The 20,463-nt window shown below is 47.8% G+C and overlaps 1 protein-coding gene across 5 annotated transcripts in view; it reads left to right on the top strand.

Moving 5' to 3' along the window:
- The window catches only part of LOC134350749 (ribosome-binding protein 1-like), a 145,325-nt gene that overhangs the window by 77,835 nt on the left and 47,027 nt on the right, over positions 1-20,463 (top strand). For all 5 annotated transcript variants that reach the window (XM_063056388.1, XM_063056391.1, XM_063056390.1 and 2 more), the window contains exons 4-9: positions 113-235; positions 1,528-1,680; positions 9,796-9,914; positions 11,931-12,084; positions 14,255-14,405; positions 17,026-17,213. In XM_063056388.1, the coding sequence (XP_062912458.1) occupies positions 113-235; positions 1,528-1,680; positions 9,796-9,914; positions 11,931-12,084; positions 14,255-14,405; positions 17,026-17,213 (888 nt within the window). The remainder of the gene's footprint in view (positions 1-112; positions 236-1,527; positions 1,681-9,795; positions 9,915-11,930; positions 12,085-14,254; positions 14,406-17,025; positions 17,214-20,463) is intronic.

Here is a 20,463-nt window from a genome sequence, read left to right as displayed (position 1 = left end):
CTATCCCAGCACTGACGGCACGGCTGAAGTCCCCTCCACGCGAGTGACTATGTCGTAGCTCTGCGGTCTCCGCGATGTGTGCTTGTCCTAACTCTTGTTCCGCGGCTCCCAGGCCACTCAGAAAGGGGACCCGGTGACGGCCCTGAGGCGGCAGCTGGAAGAGAAGGAGAAGCAGCTGGTGGCCGAGCAGGAGGACTCCAGTGCGGTCAAAAGCAAACTCCGGGAGGTCAGCAAGGTAAGCCTGCGGGGCTCCCCAAGGACCCGTCACCAGCGCGCTGAACCCACGTTATGCTCCAGGCAGATCTCCAGCGCCCGCTGCGACTCAGGAATGTCTGTTGTCAATTGCGCTAACTTAAGGTCTGATTTAGTTTTTTAAAAAAACACTACTTTGATAACATTTCTCCGAATGGATGTTTAAATTCTGCTGTAAAATCTGCAGCTTCCCATTTTTTTTTTCCTCTTTCTTGCTCTCTTGCGTGTGCTCTCATTTTAATTTAATTCAGGAAAACCGCACGGTAATGGGCCCTTCCGGCCCAGTGAGGCCACACTGCCCAACTACATCTGTCTGACCAACTAACCCACTAGTTTTGTATGTCTTTGCAATGTGGGAGGAAACCAGAGCACCCAGATGAAATCCACATAGACACAGGGCACAGACATGGATATAGTCTGTAAGGAAACGTGTATCGTCTCCTTAGAGGTTGCAGTCAGTGGCCTCTCTATTAGATACCTCCTAGACCTAATAAAGTGGCTATTGAGTGCATGCTGGTGGTCACTTGCTGCTTTAGTTTTGACGTGTTGTGCTTTTCTGCACACCACCGTTGTAACACATGGTTATTTGAGTTACTCTCGCTTTCCTGACAGCTTGGACCTGTCTGGCTATTCTCCTCAGACCCTTGTCATTATTAACAAGGAGCTTTTACCTGCAGACTGTCACTCACTGGATGTTTTTTTGCCTTTCACACCACTCTCTATAAACTCTAGAGACTCTTGTGTGCTAACATCCCAGGAGATCAGCAGTTTCTGAGATACTCAAACCACCCTGTCTGGCACCAACAATCATTCTACAGTCAAAGTCACTTGGATCATATTCCTTCCCCACTCTGATGTTTGGTCTGAGCAACAACTGAACCTCTTGACCATGTCTGCATTGAGTTGCTCCCATGTGATTGGCTGATTAGATATTTGCATTGATGAGCAGGTGTACAGGTGTACCTGATAAAATGGCCTCTGAGTGCAGATATGTTTTCCTCTTTTCTTCACTCCTCTCCCCCACAGCACCACCTCCTTCTTTTTCTCTCCCATCTCTCTACGGGAAAAACTACTTACTCTGCTAAGGGAAGCGTTTGTTAAAATAATTCGTTACACTCAACACAGATGTCCCCGGAGTGCAATTTAAAATCTTCCTTTCACATTCTGGATGTGTGTGTGTGACACAGAGAGAGAGTGTGTGTGTGTGTGAGAGAGAGGCAACAGACTGGCAGTGTCTGTCTTCTATTAATGTCCGTGCCCCTGTGTTCCCTTCAGGAGCTTGCAGCTGAGAAGGCCAAAGCGTGTGCCAGCGAGAATAAGCTGAAGGAGCAGCTGACGATGAGGGAGGAGGAGCTGAACGCTGTGCAGACCCGCATGCAGGCTAGCTATCAGGACCACGTGGCTGAGACCCAGAAGCTGCAGGCCAAGGTACTACCCTCACCCCAGCTCCCCGCACCCCCTGCACACCACCCCACCCTCACCCCCTACACCAACACCCCCCCACACCACACCACCACCACCTTGTCTGCAGACTCCAGCTACAGTCAGGGTAGGGCCTATGCCAGATACTGGCGTTTAGAAGAATGAGAAGGCCGAGACAGAGTGGATGTGGACATGGAGAGCATCTTTCCTAAAGCGAGGGAATCTAGGACCAGCGGTCACAGCCTCAGAATAGAAAGACTTCCTTTGAAAACAGAGACGAGGAGAAGTTTCTTTAGCCAGAGGTGATGAGTCTGTGGAATTCATTGCCACAGATGCCTGTGGAGGCTAAGTCATTGGGTATACTTAAAGAGGAGGTTGATAGGTTCTTGATTAGTCAGGGTGGCAAAGGTTATGGGAAGAAGGGCAGGAGAATGGAGTTGAGAGAGGTAGTAAATAAGCCATGATGGAATGGTGGAGTAGACTTGATGGGCTGAATGGCCTAATTCTGCTCCTATATCTTTTAGTCTTGTGTTATGTCACAGCCACTCCCCTGAGCGGTGGGAGGAGACCCGTTCAGAGACCAGCATCCACAGGAGCCAGCCAGCCAGCAAGCAAGCTGGGGAACCACAAGTGGCGCCTGGTGGCCGGTTTATTTTGCTCTTCCAGCCGGGTTGTTTGGCCTTTCAGCTCATCATGGCGCCACAGGCCTGCACATATAAAGAGGACAAAAACTTCTTCCAATCCATATTGGTGAGTATGGTGTGGAATTTTCCCAGTGCTGCCCTGGTCAGGCAAGCGTTCAGAATCGTTGGCCTCCCATCGGAGGCCGTACAGAATCGCCCATCCTCCCTTCACACCAACGGTAGAGCTCAAAGGGAGCCACAAATACGCAGGGGGAGGAATGAATTATAAAGGAAGCATTCATGCCCAGGCCGTGCTCACACTGCAAGCGTCACCCTGCTGTACGAGGCACTTCCGTTCAGAGGTATACCTGGGTGGGCAGAATTTAAACGCAAAATTTGTGTGCTCACATTTGTTTCACTGGAGTAACCTGATCTGACGGCTCATACGATGGAGCCCAGGTGTTGGGCACTGATTTTGGAGGTTTCTGCCTTTTATTCATTGGGCAGAGTGCTGTTCAAGCCCCCCAAGACTTTGATTATTCGAACTCCATGATTGGTGTCGCACTCTGCATGTTCCTAGGTTTTGAAGAGCCATTGCTGCCTGCTTGGCTGTCCTTCTGGACAGTTCCACTCCATTGTCTTCCACTGGAGGTGATGCAGGTCACTGGTGAGAAGATTTGCGTTGAGAGAGATCGAGGGAAATGAGGAACAAGGCTGTTCAACCCTCTAGCCCTGCTTGATCTACCTTATCCCCCATCTGAGTTCCATTTCTTTCGCTAACCTTGGTTAACTAATGTGTTTCAATCCTGGGTTTTGCCTTAACTCCCCCCCCCCCCCCCCCAATGTCAGGGTAAAAGGCAGGGTAGATCTGACAATGACCCCCCCCCCCCGCCCAACCATATGAGCTGGTTAAAGTCACAGTCCTGGAGAACAGCTCGGAAGAGTTCAGAGAGATCCCATCTTCTGTCTGGTCATTCTCTTGGTGTGGGACAATGTGTGACATGGAGCGATAAATCCTGGAGATTGCAGGGAAAAAATAATAGATGTTTATGTTCATCCCCACCCCTCCTCATCTAAATATTAATAGTCTGATTAATATTTTTTGTACTTCTCTCCTTCCTCTATTATTGCCCTTATTGTTAATCCCTTTACTTTTCCCCTCCCCATCCCACTTCCCACACCATGGGTTCTTGCCTCCCTCATGATCCCTTTCAGCTGGGCCACAGCTAGAGCCAGCAGAGCCTCCTTCGTGATTTCCACCGCCACTGTGTGCTCAGCCGACCTTGAGGGAGAACTCTGGTGGGACGAGACAAACTTGTGGCTGGGCTTTCTGTTCCAAAGGGTAAGACGTGACTGCAAGACAAGCCCCCACGAGGACATCTTGCCAAAGAGCATGGCTTTTCCTAGCTGACCGCTAAGGTGTAAGGAGCACTTGATATCAGCAACTTGTGTTTCTGTGGCAGGCTGGAAGTTACTTGGCTGCCACTTTGAAGCAGTCTGTAACACCAAATAGGTTCATCAATCAGTGTTGTTGAGTTTTCTCAGACAATGCTGTGTTTATGCCGAGAGTGTTGATTCCATTAAGGCCTTCTCTGTTTGTAGTTTTCCAGATCGGTATGTTGAGAAACAAGAGTGGGAACAAGTCTACCAATATCTTTTATAAATCTGCCGATTCCCATGACTATCCTGACTGTACCTCTTCCCACTTTGTTTCCTGTAAAAATGCTATTCCCTTTTCTTGGCTCCTTTGTCTCTGCATCATCTGTTCCTAGGATGAGGGTTTCCTTACCTCGGCATCAGAGGTCTCCTCTTTCACCGGGATTCCTTTCTCCACCATTGATGCTGCCCTTGCCTGCATCTCCTCCACTTTCCAGACATCTGTGCTCACCCCATCTTCCTACCCCCTCAACAAGGATAGACTTCCTCTTGTCCTCACCTTCCACTCATATGAACCTCCACATCCAACACATCATCCCCTGCAACTTCCGCCATCTCCAAAGGGATCCTACCACTAAGCACAACTTCCCACCCCACTGCTCTTCATTTTCCACTGGGATTGTCCTCTCCTTGATTTCTTTGTCCCTTCCCATTTATCTCCCTCCTGGAACATATCCTTGCAAGCAAGATAAATACTATTCTTGCCCATTTGCCTCCTCCCTCACCTCCATTTAGGGTCCCAAACAGCCCTTTCCAGGTGAGGCAACACTTCACCTGCGAATCTTTTGGGGTCGTCTAATTGTATCTGGTGCTCCCGACACAGCCTGCTCTGTCTTGGTGAGACACGACATAACTCTTGCTTTGTTGAGCACCTCTGCTCCAGCCGCCAGAATTGGAATTTCCCAGTGGCCCACCATTTTAATTTCTATCCTCGTTCCTGCTCCGACATATCAGTCCATAACCTCTTTTTTTTTCTGCCACTCCGAGGGTGGAGGAGCAACACCCTCATATTCCTTCTAGGTAGCCTCCGACCTGATGGCACGAACTTTGATTTCTCCTTTTTGTAATTCTTTCTCTACTTTTGTTTTCCTCTCTCCTTTCCCTCTTCTATTCCCCACTCTAGCTTCTCGCCTCTTCACATTTTCTGCCTATCACCTTCCCCTGGTGATTCTCCTCCTTCCCTGTCTCCTATGGTCCACTCTTTTCTCCTGTCAGATTCCTTCTTCTCCAGCCCTTTACCTTTCCCACCCACCTGGCTTCAACCTATCACCTTCCAGCTGGACTTCCTTCCCGTCCTCCCACCTGTTCATTCTGGCATCTTCCAGTTCCGATGAAGGGTCTCAGTCTGAAAACTTTGACTGTTGATTCATTTCCATAGATGCTGCCTGACCTGTTGCATTCCTCCAGCATTTTGTGTGTGTTGTAAAGTATTTTAAATCTTGAGTGAGGGGAGATTTGATAGTTGTATACAAAATTATGAGGTATATAGATAGAGTAAATTTGAGCAGGCTTTTTTCCACTGGGGTTGGATGAGACTAGAACTAGAGGTTAAGGGTGAAATGTTTACGAGGAACATCTTCACTCAGAGGGTGGTGAGAGTGTGGAAGGAGCAGCCAGAGGAAGTGGTGGATGCGGGTTCAATTTCAGCGTTTAAGAGAAATTTGGATAGGTATGTGGTTGGGAGCTGAAGAGCCTGTTTCTGTGCTGTAGTGACTTTACGATAAGCAAGGGTAAATTCTTCATCTGCTGATCAAGGACTCTCTGGGGAAGAGTGATCATAACCTGATGGAAATTGAAACTGGTTTAGTTCGAACTGAAACCAGGTTCTTAACTTTGAATAAAGCAAACTGCAAATACTGGAGACATAGATTTGGCTATGGTAGGCAGTGAACAAGCAAACATTTCAAAAAACAATATATATCCGCTTACATTAAAAAATAAGAACCAGCAACAGAAAAAGAGAAAGCAAAATGCTGTTAGGTCAAGAATATGTACATATTAGTAAGTTAATTGGCACCTAGTGTAGAGGTGAGTGCAAGAATCTTGGGATATACAGATTGTGTAAGTGGATGGTTGAAGGTTGTCATGGACTCAGGCCAAACAGCTCTCTTCTGTGCTGCACGACCTGGGTACTTGGCTTTCAGGGGAGCAGTTGTCCTTGTGCAAGGGGACCACAGCAAACTTGCAGGGCTACAGGCAGGAGCACTGTGAGCAGCCTGAGTGGTATTGATGAATAGCTGTACTTCCGGGAAATGTGCAGGTCAAGTGTCCGTTCTGCTGGCTCCTGTGGGCTGATGGGGGAGTAGACGAAGTCTTCTCGTGTTCGGAATTCCTAGTAACGTGTGTTTGTGTGTGTGGTATGCAAGTCATTGACCCCGGAGCATGTGACATTAGTAAACCAGTAAACCTCCCTGATGCCACAGAGATATGGCAGAAGTTAGCAACAGCCAGGAATGGGCTTGAGGCTAATAAGCTGCGACCTTGACCTTCATGTCAAAGCTCCACACATCATGGGACACGTTTGAGCATGCACATTTCACACAGCACAAATATTGAAGACTGAGTATCAGCCCTCTGAGTAGTATGAATTCAAAGGATACTGGTGAGTGAGGGCTGGCTGTCCTAAAGGTTAGCTTTATTTGTCACATTTACATCAAAACATGCAGTGAAATCTGCCTTTTGTTCCAAATGGAATCAGCGAGGATTGTGATAGATAGCCCGCAAGTGTCGCCACGCTTCTGGCACCAACGTAGCGTGCCCACAACTCACTAACCTAACCCGTAGGTTTTTGGAATGTGAGACAAAACTGGAACACCCGGAGGAAGCCCATGCGGTCACGAGGAGGACGTATAAATTCCTTACAGGCTGGAACAGGAATTGAATCCTGATCAATGATCGCTGATTGTAGTAGCATTACACCAACCACTACACTACCATGCCGCTCCCAAAGAGGAATAGAGATATAGTATTCTGATAGTAAGTAAAACACATTGTTTCTCAGACTGCTGAGGCTGACTTTCATGCAGTGCATTATTGCTTTAGTCATTTGCAGAGTTTTATACCAAAGGAAGAGTGCAGGGGAGAATGAGACCAAAATGTCCAGTTCCCTAACAGACCTCAAGGCACCCAGAGAAAATTGCTTCATTGCAGATTAATTGGCTCTCTTGCAAGTTTAATCAGAACAGCACAGCACAATTTCATCTTGTGTGAAGAACAGCCTTAAAGTGAAATGCTGCTAGGATGCTTGACAGCTGTGGCAAGACTTGAATGCTATCACGTCCTACAAAGCAAAACCAAGCAACATGTAGACAGACAAAGGAGAATTGGTTGATGTTGTGTTTGGATTTTCAGAAGGCATTTGACAAGGTGCCACACATGAGGCTGCTAAACAAGCTACAAGCCCATGGGTTTACAGGAAAGATTCCAGCATGGATTAAGCAGTGGCTGATTGGCAGGAGGCAAGGAGTGGGAATAAAGGGGGCCTTTCTTGGTTGGCTGCCGGTGACTAGTGGTGTTCCACAGGGGCCTGTTTTGGGACCAATTCTTTTTACATTTTATGTCAATGATTTCGTTGATGGAATTGTTGGCTTTGTTGCAAAGTTTGCAGACAATATGAAGATGGGTAGAGGGCCAGGCAGTTTTGAGGAAGTAGAGAGGTTGCAGAAGGACTTGGACAGATTAGGAGAACTGGCAAAGAAGTGGCAGATGGAATACTGTTCCAGGAAGTGTATGGTCATGCATTTTGGTAGAAGAAATAAAAGTGTAGGCTGTTTTCTAAATGGAGGGACTTGGGAGTCCTTGTGCAGGATTCCCTAAAGATCAATTTGCAGGTAGAGTCCGTGGTGAGGAAGGCAAATGCAATGTTGGCATTCATTTCAAGACGACTAGAATATAAAATCAAGGATGTAATGTTGAAACTTTATAAGGCACTGGTGAGGCCTCACTTGGAGTATTGTGAGCAGTTTTGGGCCCCTTATCTTAGAAAGGATGTGTTGAAACTGGAGAGGGTTCAAAGGAAGTTCACGAAAATGATTCCAAGATTGAGCGGCTTGTCATATGAACAGTGTTTGATGGCTCTGGGCCTGTATTCACTAAATTCAGAAGAATGAGGGGCAACCTAATTGAAACCTGTCGAATGGTGAAAGGCCTTTATAGAGTGGGTATGGAGAGGATGTTTCCTATGGTGGGAGAATCTAAGACCAGAGGACACAGCCTGAGAATAGAGAGGCGTTCTTTTAGAACAGAGATGAGGAGGAATTTCTTTAGCCAGGGAGTGGTGAATCTGTGGAATTCTTTGCCACGGGGGAGGCCAAGTACTTGTGTATATTTAAGGCAGAGGTTGATAGATTCTTGATTGATCAGGACATGACGAGATACTGAGAGGAGATTGGAGCTGAGAGGAAAATTGAATCAGCCATAATGAAATGGTGGAGCAGACTCGATGGGCCAAATGGCCTAATTCTGTTCCTATATCTTATTGTCTTGTATGTGACAACAAGGTTTCTCTCCCACATGAGTTCAATACCTTTTATATTCGCTTTGACTGACAGAACACGGAGGCACCTTCATGAATTCCCATAGCCCCCGACGACCATCTTGTTTCAGTCTCTGAGGCCAATGTGAGTGCGTCCTTCAGGATGGTGAACCCACGGAAAGCAATTGGCCCAGATGGCGTACCCGACTGAGTACTGAAGGCCTGTGCAAATCTACTGGCTGCCTGTTTGCTGACATCTTTAACCTCTCACTTCGGCAATCTGAGGTGCCCACCTGCTCCAAGCAGGCTTCAATCATACCAGTGCCCAAGAAGAACATGGTATCCGGCCTCAATGACTTCTGTGTAGTTTCTATTGACTCTACTGAATTCCTTTGTATCCACCATGATTGCCTGCAAGAAAATGAATCTCAGGGTAGTATATGGTAACATATACATACTTAGATAATAAATTTACTTTGGATTTTTGAGCTTTGAAATAACAAGCAACACACATCAAAGTTGCTGGTGAACGCAGCAGGCCAGGCAGCATCTCTAGGAAGAGGTACAGTCGACGTTTCGGGCCGAGACCTTTCAGAGATGCTGCCTGGCCTGCTGCGTTCACCAGCAACTTTGATGTGTGTTGCTTGAAATTCCAGCATCTGCAGAATTCTTCATGTTTGAGCTTTGAAATGTTGCTTTGACACCAGGCACACACAGGGTCGGCGACTGATCCTTTGGGAATGAGGTAGATTTCAAGCAGTATTTTGAAGGAGGATGAAGGTGCCGGGAGTTAGAGGTTTAGGCAAAGCAGAGCATCCCAGGCAACCACTGGTGGTGGACCGACTGTAACCGGAGGATGTGCCAAGACGTGAAGTGGAGAGGTGCAGCATGCACGGCGAGGTGGGAGGTTGGAGGAGGTCGCAGTGACAGGGAGGACCCACCATATTGATGCAAGAAGGCTCACAGCAGCAGTATTTCATTAGGACTTTGAGGAGAGTTGGGCTGTCACCAAAGATGGTCACAGGTTTCTACAAGTGTACCGTGGACAGCATTCTAACTGGTGTGGAGGGGCCACTGCACAGGAACAGAAAAAGCTGCAGAAAGTTGTAAACTCAGCCAGCTCCATCATGGGCACCAGCCTCCCCAGCATTCAAAAGGTGATGCCTGAGAAAGGTGGGCATCCCTCATCACCTCACTATTTTTCCTCTCTGTTTGCACTCATTTAATGTTAAAGATATACATGCTTATTGTACTTGATAGGAATTCTAATTCTTTATTGCACTCCACTGCTGCCGCAAAACAACCAATTTCATGACCTCTGCCAGTGATATTAAACCTGATTCTGGCTTTGCAAAGGAAGGTGAGCACCTTAAATCTGAGGCATTGTTAGTTAATCGGGGAGCCAGTGTGGTTGTCACAGCCTGTGCAAAGGAGTATGCACCTGTATGGGTCCCACAGACCAAATGTTTGCTCTATATCCGGGGTAACTCCTCCTCAAGCCGTCTCGGATGGATGTGGCGTTGTTTCCGTATTGAAACCTTTTTTTGTTTTGTTTTGCTAGCTCTGAATGAGATGTTTCCCTTCCAGATCCGGGGGCTCCAGGAGCAGCTGGACAACGGGCCCACTGCGCAGATAGCTCGACTGCAGCAGGAGAACTCCATCCTGAGGGATGCCCTCAATCAGGCCACCAGCCAGACCGAGAGCAAGTAAGGACAGAGCCGCAGACCTCCACTGCCTCCCCCCGCCCCCACCCCCCCCACCCCCCCCCCCCGGCCTCTGCTGCTCTCTGGGAGTAGCTGCTGAGGTACTGGGTTGGACAGTCCAACATCGAGGTTGGCAGCTGAAGTCATGGAGTGGTTCCAGTGAGTGGCGTTACCAAGAAGCAGGGAGGGCTGGGGCAGTCTAAGGGTTAAACCGGGGGGAGGAGAGCAAACTGAGGGTTAAACTGTGGGGACTGATTGGCAGGGTTGGTAAACCATGACTGAATAAGATGAGAGTGAGAGTGCACTGAAGTGGGTGAGGGGACACTCTGAGGAGGTAAGTCGGGTGAACAGGAGGGAGGGGTTAAGCTGGGGTGGGAGTGAGCGCACACTGAGGGGGAAGACCAGGCAGTGCGAGGAAAGGACTCGGCAGTAAATTGGGATGGGGCCAGACTGGAGCAATAAACGTGGAGAGGGACAGACTGATGAGGGGAGCATGGGTCAGACTGCGGGTGGCAGGATGTAGGCGAGTTCAATGCTGCTAGGTTTAAGAGCGCTTCCTTGGAGAGGAGTGATTGCTGTACCTATCCTGGTCTACTTGTGTTTGGGGAGTGGGGCTGCTGTCCGTCCCACATCCCCCAGTGTACCGCCCCTGCCCGGTGAAGTATAGAGAAACCATCTCTCAACAATGGGCAATAAATGAACACTTTGCACACCTGGAAAATGGACAATTAGACACGGGAGAACTGAGGTGATGGGTTAATTGTCCCAGTCGTGTGGGTGACTGGCAAAATCCATGGGCAGTCGTGGGGAATTTGGGGAGAATATGTGCCGGGGGAAAATTGGTGGGGAACATGATTGCTCAGTGAACCAGCATAGAGTCGTTGGACCGAATGGTCTCCTGTGGTAAAGAAATATAAAATGTCAGTTCCTGTTTCTTGCTTTCTTGGGTCAATATGTTGAGTAGGCAAATAGCTTCTCTCAATTCTTGACCTGGTTAGGGTGCACTTTCCACTTGCCCCTGCCTGTGGCTGTAGTCACAAGGGCTGCCACCCTCCCTCGCCTATGTGTGAGGGTGACTGAGCCGCATGTTCTGTGTGAGCATTCCATTCCCCCACACGTGGCGTGTGTGTGTGAAACAAGGTCTCTGCATGTTGGCAGATTGAGTGTGTAATCATACCTGTGCAGTGTGACATGCGGCCAGTGTGTCAGAGTGAGGGAGGATGCTGAGAACCATGTTCTGTTGGTGTGAGTTGGTAGGGGAATGATTGTCTGCTGTAGACAATGCGACCTGCCCAGTCCAAGCAAGGTTTAACTGTATTTAAAAGAGACTTAGGCAGGTACGTGGATATGAAAGGCTTAGAGCAGGGGTTCCCATCCTTTATCATGCCATGGACCAATACCATTAAGCAAGGGGTCCAGGTTGGGAACCCCTGATCCAGGGGGATATGTGGGCAAATGGAGCCTGCTTAGCTGGTAATCTTGGCTGGCGTGGATCTGTTGTGCTGAGGATCTGTTCCAGTGCTAAATGACTCTAAAAGTGTAAGTGCTCAGCCCCTGCATGAATTATTCTGAAACACCAAATTCCAAACAGAATTCTTCACGGCAACAATTGCTTTGTTCAAGAAAGGGATTAGGATAGAAACTCTCACCCAGGCACATGTATGATAGGTAAGTGGAGGGAAAGGTTAGATTGATCTTGGAGTAGGCTAAAAGGTTAGCAGAACACCATGGGCTGAAAGGCCTGTTCTGTGCTCCTATCCCTGTCAATGCTTGATGCTTAGTGTAAAATAAAATCAAAGGAAGAGCAAACTTTGAGGCAGTCCAGAGTCCCGTTGAAGGGTCTCGGCCGGAATTGTCGGCACTTTATTCCTCTCCGTAGATGCTGCCTGACCTTCGGAGTTTCTCCAGCATTTTGTCTTTGTCACTCTGGCAGCCCCTCCCTTTTGTACACGGTGGTTGTGTGTTCTCCTGGGCCTGTTCTTCCACTCGGCCACTGACCCTGATCCACCTTTGCCCCAGGCAGAATGCCGAGCTGGCCAAGTTGCGGCAGGAGTGTGCCAAGCTGACCAAGGAGCTGGGCGAGAAGTCGGAGTTCCTACACCAGGACGAGCAGCTGCGGAAGGCGCTGGAGGGCAAGGTCAGCAAGTACGAGCAGCAGTTGTCCCAGATGCAGGTAAGTGAGGACGGAGCGCCCGGCTGTCTCACACCTCCCTCCTTCACTGAGCACCCGGGGACAGACTACCACCTTCTCCTCTCTCCCTTTGCCCCTACCCTGTCCTTCCCCAGTCAGAGTTACCAAGATGTTTAGACGGGCCGAGAGTCTGAGGGTTGGGCTGTTCGCTTAGGGGCAGCATTCAAAATTGTTGATTCTCATTCTTCAGGACACGAGTGTAAAGGAGAAGGAAATGATTGTTACTCCAGTTCTGATGCAGCAAAACACTGACCATAAGTATAAAAACACAAGAGATATAAAAGCAATCCTATAAAACACAATATACAAGTAACAGTTGAATGTGGGTATATGTACATCAGATTAGCTTCTATAGATAGACTAATTGTATGGACATAAAGTGATGCTGGGTGCAGGAGTATCTTGAGCATAAGGTGACTCTGACAGGAAATGATAAAGTGACAAAGTGACTCTTGGCAAGAGGAACTCTTCCAGGTAGCAGCAGGGCATGTGAAAACACAGTCGGACAGTGACTGACTCAGTGTGGGTACGAGGTGTGGAGTGGAAGTGTAAAGTGGCAGGGCTTGGGGGGGATGAAGGGTGCTGGGGAGATGAAGGGGGCTGAGGAGAGGAGCTGCTGATGTGGATGTAAAGTAGTGGTGGTAGGGGTGGGTTAATGGGTGGAGGTGTTGATCAGCATGACGGTTTGGGAGAAGTAACAGTTTTTGAGTCTGGTGGTCTTGGCATGGATGTTGCATAGCCCCGTCCCTGATGGGAATGGGACAGACAGGCCATGAGCAGGGTAGGTCAGATCCTTTGTGATATTGCTGGCTTTTTTCCCTGGCATCTTTCTGTATGTATGTCCTTGGTGGTGGCTAGGCCACATAAGGGAAGGGGAGATGTAATGGCGGTCTGTGTTTAGCAGATCTTGCTCTTCTTTCTGAGGCCACCCGAGCTTAGGAAGCTTACAGTTAGGATCTCAGGGAGCTGGGAGAAGGTTGGGCTGGGATTGGGAGTAAAACTTCCCGATGAAGCTCCTGGGCGTGCACACTACTGATGATCTCCGCTGGTCTCTCAACACCAACACTTTAGCCAAGGGAGCACAGCAGTGCTTCCACTTTCTGAGGAGACTGAGGCAAGCGAGTCTGCACCCCCATCCCCGCCATTCTCACCACATTCTACCAGAGAGGGGGTGTCCTGTGCACCTGCAACATGTCAGGAATGGGAATTGCAATGCAAGAGATCGCAAGACCCTGCAACGGATAGTGAGGACTGTTGTAAACCTCATCGGGGTCTCTCCCCTCCTCCCTCCCCAATTCAGGACCGATGTCAAAAGAGTTACTTACACAGTGCCTCCAGCATTGTCAAAGACCCCTCCCATGCTTCCCGCAATCTCATTGATCTCCTGCTGTCAGGCAGAAAGCACCACAGCACAAGAACCAGAACTGTCAGGATGGGCAACAGCTTCTTCCTCTAGGCTGTTAGACTTCTTAACATCCTGCTGACACCCAACACGCATATACACCCTGTCTGAATCCCACCCCCCACTCCCCAACTCACAGACCCACTCTCAACCTGCACTAGTTACTTTACATCTCTCATTGCTGCTGTTTCACATATTAATACTAATGGTTTGTTTTACTGTCATAGTGCCAGAAACGTTATACTGTCTTACATAAACATGCAGCTCACACTTTGTCAGCCTGTCACTCAGGGACTTGAGCTAATTTTATTTTGTGACTTTATATGCTGGATCGTGGTTCTGCACACTGTTTTGCACCTTGGCCTCAGCGGAACGACGTTTCGTTTGGCTGTATACGAATGTATGGTTGAGTGACAATGAAATTGAACTATCGGGCTTCTTGCAGCCAAGGGACCACCTGAAATCTGGATTTTGCTTGTATAATGACAAAGTGTCACTGAGGATTGCCACGGGGTTTAACATCATGTGACCACATCCCTGGGGATACTGCAGCCATGCACTGGCTGACAGGTGGGGTTGCCCAGAAATGTGACGCCACTGAGTCCACAGATGTTGAAAATGGAGAGGGTGGGATCTGAGGAGGGGTGGCTGGGAAAGGTGAATGGCGTGGGCTGCTGCTGGTGACTACTGTGACTGTGGCCAGCCTGTCTCCCCGTGCACTGAAGCGCTGACTGTCACTGTCCCCTGCAGCTGAGCCAGCAGGAAACGGAGAGTGCGCTGCAGAAGCGTCTGGAGGACGTCAGTGAGGAGCTCCGCAAGTCCCAGAGCAGCTACACCACCCTGCTCACTGAGACGGAGAAGGCCCGGGGAGAGCAGCGCGCCGCCCTCAGCAGTTATACCGGTGAGTCTGTCAGCTGGGCGGGCACAGTGTGGGGTACAAGATGATGGCTTCACAGAGACTGACACAACCAATGAAACAATTCTTTCGCCATACGGCCCAGAAAATCAGCACCTATCAGTCTGCATTTCAGGTCTCCCTTGTACTTGGGGTCGCCATGGTTCCAGGGCTGTCTCCATCCAGCCTCCAAGTCTCGTGTCCCTGCAGCTAATGTCCGTGATTTAGTGACCTGTGGGCCTTTATCCCACTGTGGGATGGGGTGTCAAACGGAGGGAGTGATGCATGTTTTCTGTGCTGAGTGAGGTCATATGTAGGGCCCAGAAGACGATTGGACCCAAGAATTAATATTGGCCAGCGATCATGAAAACAATGTTGCAGAAGCTGGAAATCTGAAATAAAATCGGAGAATGCTGGAAATGAGTGACCCTGTCAGTGCTGTTCTTATGCACAACTCAAAGATTTTGTCACCATTGCTACTGACTTCCACCTTATTCTCATTTTAACATGGCCTATCTCCAAACCTTTTCTCTTTTGATATCTGCACCTCTGGGATAGGTTAACAACCATTGCTCACACACTCTGGCATCTACCTGAACCATATCTTCTCCCAATGAAATGAAGAATTATGGTCACTTGGTCCTCACCTTCCATCTCTGCAGTCTCTGCATTCAGTTTTTAATCATCTGTAATTTTTACCACAGCATCTAATGGGACTGTAACTTCTCCCAACGATAGGAAGGATTATGGTCCCTCGTCCTCATCAGTCTCTGCTTTTAGCATTTCATTCCCTGTAATTTTCACCACAGCATCTACCTGGACCGTATCTTCTCCCAGCTAAAGGAAGGATTGTGGTCCCCGGTCTTTGCCTTCCTCTCTCCAGTCTCTGCTTTCACTGTTTCATCCTCTGTAATTTTCACCACCTTCTGTGGAATCCTACCCATTTTTCTCCCCCACTCACTTTCCACTTCAAGCATTTCAAAAGCCATTGACAGCTGCATCGTTCGCTCTTACCATTTCTGACACTGCCCCCCACCCCCCTGCAACAACAGGATATATAGAACACCTTGTCCCTTGCCACCGCCCAAGGATCCAAACACTTTGTTCATTCACAAACGTTTCCAATCTAATGTACTGCATTTGCTGTTCACAATGTGGTCTCCTTCATGTTGGAGAACCTAAACACAGATCAGGTGAAGACCTTGATTCAGTCTGTAAAGATTGTCCAGTTGCCGGCCACTGCAGCCCTTTACCACTCTGATCTCCCGGTGCTGTTCCAATGGTCTAATGCGATGTCAAAGAGCAGCATCACATCTTCTATCTAGGCACATTTGAAGAAGCATTTTGGGCTCCACACCAAATTCTGATAATAGCCTACCTGATTTCTGCAGAACAGTCATCAACTAGCAATGGAGACGGCATAAATTAAATTCACTCTCCACAGATGCTGCCTGACTTACTGAGTACTTCTAGTGTTCTGCGGTTCTGCATTGGATTTCCAGCTTCTGTATGTCCAGTTTGTATGACACAGCTCCAGCATTGCTTTTATGAATTTTTCCACTTTTCCTCTGGTCCTGCTTGCCACTTGCTATTTACGTTGCAGTTCAGCAGCAAGTAACAAGCCTCTTCCCCTCCTTCTCTCAGCCCGCAACACCACCATTTGTGGTATGTCATCTGGTCCATCTTGATCTCCATTCTATCCCAAACAGTCACTTTTGTTCTTCCACCTCTTCCCCACTTTGTGTTTGATTTCCAACTTTTCCAAGTTCTGATGAAAGATAATTGACCTGAAACATCAGCTCTGTTTTTATCTTCTCAGTTGCTGCCCGACCTGCTGAGTACCTTCAGTAGTTTCTGCTTTTATAATTTACCAACTAATTGTTTCCTTGAGATAAATTGTTTTTCTTATTTAGAGATACAGCACAGTAACAAGCCCTCACCACCCAATTATGCCCATGTAACTAACTAACCTATTAACCTACTAACTCAGTATGTCTTTGGAATGGGGGGGGGGAACCCACGTGGTCACGGGGAGAACATTAAAATCTCCTTACAGGTAGCGGCAGGAATTGAACCGAGTCACTGGCATTGTAATAGGCTTACGCTAACCGCTGTACTCCTGTGCCGCCTGGCCGGGATGCCACTGAGAACTCCTAGTTCTTGTTTAAAACAAATGAGATGTTTAATAATCACCAGAAAAAGCAGAGTGGTCCTCTTTGGAGAGACAGCATGTCCCAAACAGTGCAGCCTTCTCTCAGCACTGTACTGCGTGGCAAGGGCTCCAGTGGGATTTGAACCCCCAGGCTCCAGGCCGGAGAGTACTGATGCTACAGTGCAGTGCTGAGTGAGGGCTGCACTGAGTCACTGCTATCAGAGTTAATGATGGAGAACTGCTCATGGAAGTCACTACAGTGATCTGATAGTGTGGAAAATAATTCTGACCTCCTTTACAGACAGTATCCCAGTTTTCCCTATTGCATCTAGCTGAGAATTGGAGAGTGCGCCCTGGGGCCTGTACCACAGGGTGGGGCTCTCTGTCAGGCTCTGAGCCTGATTTAAACATCTTGTACCTGACCTGCGGCAATGCGCGGTAACACTTTGCTTTCCTTGCTCCACCCGGCTGCAGATCTTCAGGCTAAGATGACATTGGCTGAGGAAGAGCTGAAGACCAAAGCAAAGGACGTAGAGGAGCTGCATTCCCAGCTGACGGAAGCCAACTCTGAGAAAGGACAACTGGAGGAGCGGATCCGGTCCATAGAGGCTCTGCTGGAGGCCGGCCAGAACAAGGAGATGGAGAAAGACCAGCAAATACAGGTTAGGGTCCACCACAGGTCTCGGTTTATTTTTAAACTAAAGGAACGCCACTGTAAGGTACTTAGAGCAATGTGGAAGTGCTGGGCTGTCTTCATGTGGAAGGGTGGACAGGCAGGCTAGGTTCATGTCTGCTGGGCCTCAAAAGAATGGGAGAGGACTTGAGACCCTGGAGAAAGTCTTGGCAGTGTGGATGTGGGAGAGGATGTTTCCTCTCGTGGGGGGCAATCTGGAAACACTCACTGTTTTAAAAATGAGGGCCATCTATTTGAGGCAAGGATGAGATGTGATTTTTTTTTTCCTCTATAAGCATGCTGTGTCTTTGAATTCCTCAAAGGGCAGCACGAGCCAGATCTCTGAATATTTTTAAGGAAGAGATGGTTAGATTCTTGGTGTATGAGGGCAGTGAAAGATATCCTTAGGCAGATGGAAATACAGGTGATCCCTGTGTTACAGGAGGTGTCACCTGTGAGGCGAAGAAAAGAGAAAATTTATTTGTTTACACTTTTTAATACAAGTTTTGTGATGGCAAATCTTACTCTGCATCTGAGATTTTTGGGAAGTGATTCCTGAAGTCCATTAGGGCAAGTTTGAGAGACTTGAATGGAGGGGGTGTTGCCTGTATGGAATTAAGTTTGCCGGATCAGCCGTGCCCACGGGCAATGGGCATTCAAAGTTCAAAGGATCAAGTTGTGAACTCCTTCCTGTAAGTACGCACCTTTTCAAATGTACGGGGGGGGGCACGGGGAAGGTGGCGGTGAGTTTTCACAAAGCAATCTCTCAGAAAGGACAATGGAATACTGACCAGCCGGACCGGAATGATTTTGGATGGGAAAGGGGGGAATTATTGGGTAAAGCAACGGACCTGATTGGCGAGGAGAGCCTCGGGAACTTTTGCATCCGTCTAAACTTTGGGTCAGCTTTCAAATTCTGTGCAACACGCCCTCTGCTGCTTCAGGAGTGTCAGCTGGGCTTTGTGCTTTGGCCTCCAGACAGATACTAAGGTGCGAATGTTACTGATCGAGGTTTGGTAGGTGCAGATGGTGAAGTCTGGTGAGTCCATGCGAATGAAGGTCTTGACAGAGGGCAGCACAGTGGCGTAACGCTATTACAACAGCAGTGACAGTCGTGGGTTTAATCGGATGGCGCAGGCTTGGTGGACCAGAAGGGACTACGAGGGGTGATTGATATGTTTGTGGCCTAAGGTGGAAGGAGTCAATTTTAGAAAACCTAGCACATTTATATTTCAACATAGTCCCCTCCTACATTTACATATTTAGTCCGGCGGTTGTGGAGCATACGGATCTTGGACCTCCAGAAAGTGTCCACAGCAGAGGTGACTGATAACTTCGTGGCCTAAGGTAGAAGGAGATGAGTTATACAGCTCTCGTTACATGCACATGCATAAGAAATAGAAGCAGGAGTAGGCCATCCGGCCCATCGAGCCTGCCCCGCCATTCAATAAGATCATGGCTGATCTGTCCGTTAACTCAGCTCCATCTACCTGCCTTTTTCCCCATAACCCTTAATTCCCTTGCTATGTAAAAATCTATCTAACTGTATCTTAAATATATTTAGTGAAGTCTCAACTGCTTCTTTGGGCACAGAATTCCACAGATTCACCACTCTCTGGGAAGAACAGTTTCTCCTCACCTCTGTCCTAAATCTTCTCCCCTGAATCTTGAGGCAATGTCCCCTAGTGCTTGCAGGTCAACTCTTCGAGCGATTATGCAGAAAGTTTGAAGTTAATAACTCATCTCCTTCTACCTTAGGCCACAAACTTATCAATCACCCCTCGTATTACTGTGCTGTATCTCTAAATAAATGAATAAAATAAAATATTCCTGTTTGGAGCCTTGGACATGAAGATGGTTGAGAGGAACGTTGATATATTAAAGATCAGAATTGGTTCCCTTCATCATGTGAAAGGTTACTTCCAAACAGCTCGTTATAATTCTGTGAATTCCTTAAAAGGTAATTTGGCCCTTCACCCTCTGTTAGCTTTTAGAAATGCTTCTGTATTCACAGTAATTATTCTCCACCAGACTGAATGCCTGATATCACTAGTACTGCGGGTGTGAATGGAGCCTTTGTCAATTCTTAGACTCCAGGGCAGGTTTGCTGAAGTTAAGCTGAGTGATCAGTCGCACTGGGGTCACCAGAGCTTGAGGAAGTGGCCACTGTGCTGCCCTACGTTTCACCACTAGTCTTTAAGTACAGGCAGCTAGTGGTCTGGTGATGTATACTTGCTGCTTAAAGGTTTGCCATTCAGTAATGATAGATGACTACAGTACAAAAAAATGAACCTTACCTTGGCTGCTGCTGTTGTCTACATTTTCTACCTGTTCTCCATTTCCCCATAAGAAGATACAATGTATACAGTGCCTATAAAATGTATTCACCCCCCCCCTGGAAGTTTTCATGTTTTATTGTTTTACAACATTAAATCACAGTGGATTTAATTTGGCTTTTTTAACACAGATCAATAGACAAGACTCTTTTGTGTCAAAGTGAAAACAAATTTCTACAAATTGGTCTAAATTTATTATAGTTATTCAACACAAAATAATTGATTGCTTAAGTATTCACCCCCTTCAAGTCAGTATTTAGTAGATGCACCTTTGGCAGCAATTACAGCCTTGAATCTGTGTGGATAGACATCTATCAGCTTTGCACATCTGGACACTGTAATTTTGCCCCATTCTTCTTTACAAAACTGCTCAAGCTCTGTCTGATTGCACGGCAATCGTGAGTGAACAGCCCTTTTCAAGTCCAGCCACAAATTCTGTATTGGAGTGAGGTTTGGACTCTGACTTGGCCACTCCAGGACATTAACTATGATGTTTTTAAGCCAGTTCTGCTTTATGCTTGCGGTCATTGTCTTGCTGGAAAACAAACCTTGCAGGTCGCAGTTCTCTTGCAGACTGCATCAGGTTTTACTCCAGGATTTCCCTGTATTTTGCTGCATTTGTTTTACCCTCTACTTTCACAAGCCTTCCAGGGCCTGCTGCAGTGAAGCATCCCCACAGCATAACGCAGCCATCACCGTGCTTCGTGCTAGGGATGGTGTGTTTTTGATGATGTCTGGTGTTCGGTTTATGCCAAACATAGTCTGATGGCCAAAAAAGCTCAATTTTGGTTTCATCAGACTATAGAACCTTCTTCCAGCTGACTTTAGAGTCTCCCACATGCCTTCTGGCAAACTCTAGCTGAGATTGCATGTGAGTGTTTCTTCAACAGTGGCTTTCTCTTT

This window comes from Mobula hypostoma, chromosome 8 (assembly GCF_963921235.1).
Source record: "Mobula hypostoma chromosome 8, sMobHyp1.1, whole genome shotgun sequence".
NCBI lineage: Eukaryota > Metazoa > Chordata > Chondrichthyes > Myliobatiformes > Myliobatidae > Mobula > Mobula hypostoma.
This window is presented reverse-complemented; position numbering and strand designations above follow the sequence as displayed.